At 42.7% G+C, this 2,331-nt stretch overlaps 1 protein-coding gene across 1 annotated transcript; it reads left to right on the top strand.

The window, feature by feature from the left end:
* The first annotated feature begins 737 nt into the window (after positions 1–737).
* LOC114686908 (olfactory receptor 52N4-like) lies at positions 738–1,697 on the top strand. Its single transcript, XM_028861578.1, has one exon. It carries the CDS (start codon positions 738–740, stop codon positions 1,695–1,697), a length of 960 nt encoding a protein of 319 aa, XP_028717411.1.
* Positions 1,698–2,331: the final 634 nt, after the last annotated feature.

Raw genomic sequence — 2,331 nt, 5'->3', positions numbered from 1 at the left:
AGACCAAGCAAGCCAAATTTCAGCATAGATGAAAGAGGAGTTCATGAAGTCTCACCCTACCTGAGGAGGTTTCATGGTTAAAGGACTACCAGAATAGCGAGACTGAGTGTTCTTCAGGAAAATGGCACCTTGTAGCTTGCCCATACTCCAGTGGATGGTGCTACCCCCATTCACATACAGAAATTACTGATAGGACTCAATGGGTTGTGATAAGTATTCAAGTTGAGAGGGGGTATGGCAAGTGGATTCTGAGAAGACTTATGGGGGAGAATAGATATGACCAAAATACATTTTATGTTTGTGTGTGTGAAATTCTCAACATATTAAAAGTTCATAAAATAGAACACCTGTAAACTTGATGCATCTTTCTCCTTCTTGTTTTAAAATAACAGTGATAAGACAAAGCACTTAGTAATTGTTAAACAATGTGTGTGTAATTGATGGACAATAAATTGGCAATCAACAAGTTATCAGCTTAGAATTTATATTTTGTATGGGAATTGAATCCAAAGTCTTTAGCATGCTAGGTGGATGTTCTACCAGTGAGGAGCTATATTCTTGGATTTAAATTACTTATTTACTTAATTAGTTGTTTGGTAATAAAATGACTACTTAACAAATGGAAAAGAGAGATGAGAATTTATCTTTCTCATTTATCCTAATCTTGGAAGGTTACACTGCCAAACAAATAAAAACCCAGACATCAGAAGCCTCTTGAAGATGATTCCAACCTCAACATGCTGTTGCTGAATCAAACAGAGGTGACCCCAGCCTCATTCATTCTGAATGGGATCCCAGGCCTGGAAGACATGCATGTCTGGATTTCCTTCCCATTCTGTTCTATGTATGCAGTAGCTGTGGTGGGGAACTGTGGACTCCTCTACCTCATCTTCTTTGAGGATTCCCTTCACAGGTCCATGTATTACTTCTTGGCTATGTTATCCTTTACTGACCTGGTCATGTGCACTGCTTCAATCCCCAAAACTCTCTGTATCTTCTGGTTCTACCTTAAGGAAATCAGCTTTAATGACTGTCTAGTCCAGATGTTCTTCATTCATACTTTCACTGGGATGGAGTCTGGGGTGCTCATGCTCATGGCTCTGGATCGCTATGTAGCAATTTGCTATCCTCTGCGCTACTCCACCATCCTCACCAACCCTGTCATTGCAAAAGCTGGGCTTGCCACTTTCTTGAGAGCAGTGGTGCTCATTATTCCTTTGGTTTTCATCACAAAGCAACTCCCCTACTGCAGAGGCAACATGATACGCCATACCTATTGTGACCAGTTATCTGTAGCCAAGGTCTCCTGTGGGAATATCAAGGTCAATATTGTTTATGGTTTGATGATTGCCCTCTTGATTGGGGGCTTTGACATCCTGTGCATCACAGTCTCCTACACCATGATCCTGAGGGCAGTGGTCAGCCTGTCCTCCGCAGATGCTCGGCAGAAGGCCTTCAGCACCTGCACTGCCCACATCTGTGCCATCATTTTCTCCTATGGCCCAGCCTTCTTTTGTTTCTTTTTAAACCGATTTGGGGACCATGTAATCCATCCATCTTGCCTCATCATTGTGGCTAATATTTATCTGCTTTTGCCTCCCACTATGAACCCTGTTGTCTATGGAGTGAAAACCAAGCAGATACGAGACTGTGTCATAAGGATTCTTTCAAAGTCTAAGGATGAAAAACATAGTTGACAGGAAAAGGAGTGAAGAGGGAAGGGAAGTCAAGAGAACACAGGATGATAGGGTTTAAATACAAACCTATAGCTCTTGTGTTGAATTCTTGTTTTCTTTTTTTTTTATTAAGATTTTTTTTTTCATTTTACACACCAATCAGAGGTCCCCCTCTTCTTCCCTCCTGCTCCCACAGCCTTCCCCCCAACCAACCCTCCACTTCCCTTCCACAAGAAGGCAAGGCCTCTCAGGGGGAGGCACATCCAGTAGAGGCAAGTCCAAGGCCTTCCCCCGCCTCAAGGCTGCATGACATGGTGTTTCATCAGGAGTCCAGTTGTGTTGAATTCTTGGTCCTCAGGTGGATGTACTATTTGGGAGCATTTTGGAAACTTTTCAAAGTAGAGCCTCACTGGAGGAAGTAGGTCACTGGGAACCGCCTTAAAAGGTCTGCTTAGTACCCCTGTCCTCTCTGTGCTTTCTCTCTGTCATGAAATGAAGAGTCTCCTCTGCCACATTCTTCTGCCACCATGATGTTCTGCTCAAATACTGGGACCTAGTAACCAGGAAGAGAATCCTCTGAGTTTATGAGAAAAAATAAAATGTCCCTCACTTAAGTTCTTCTCTCAGGTGTTTTGGTTACAACAGTAAACAGAAT

Source organism: Peromyscus leucopus, chromosome 1 (assembly GCF_004664715.2).
Source record: "Peromyscus leucopus breed LL Stock chromosome 1, UCI_PerLeu_2.1, whole genome shotgun sequence".
Taxonomy (NCBI): Eukaryota; Metazoa; Chordata; class Mammalia; order Rodentia; family Cricetidae; genus Peromyscus; species Peromyscus leucopus.
The sequence above is the reverse complement of the archived record's forward strand: the minus strand, read 5'-3'. Positions and strand labels throughout refer to the sequence as shown.

Bases quoted from the DNA above. Each gene is read 5' to 3' on its own strand.
- LOC114686908 (XM_028861578.1), top strand. From the start codon at position 738: ATGCTGTTGCTGAATCAAACAGAGGTGACCCCAGCCTCATTCATTCTG.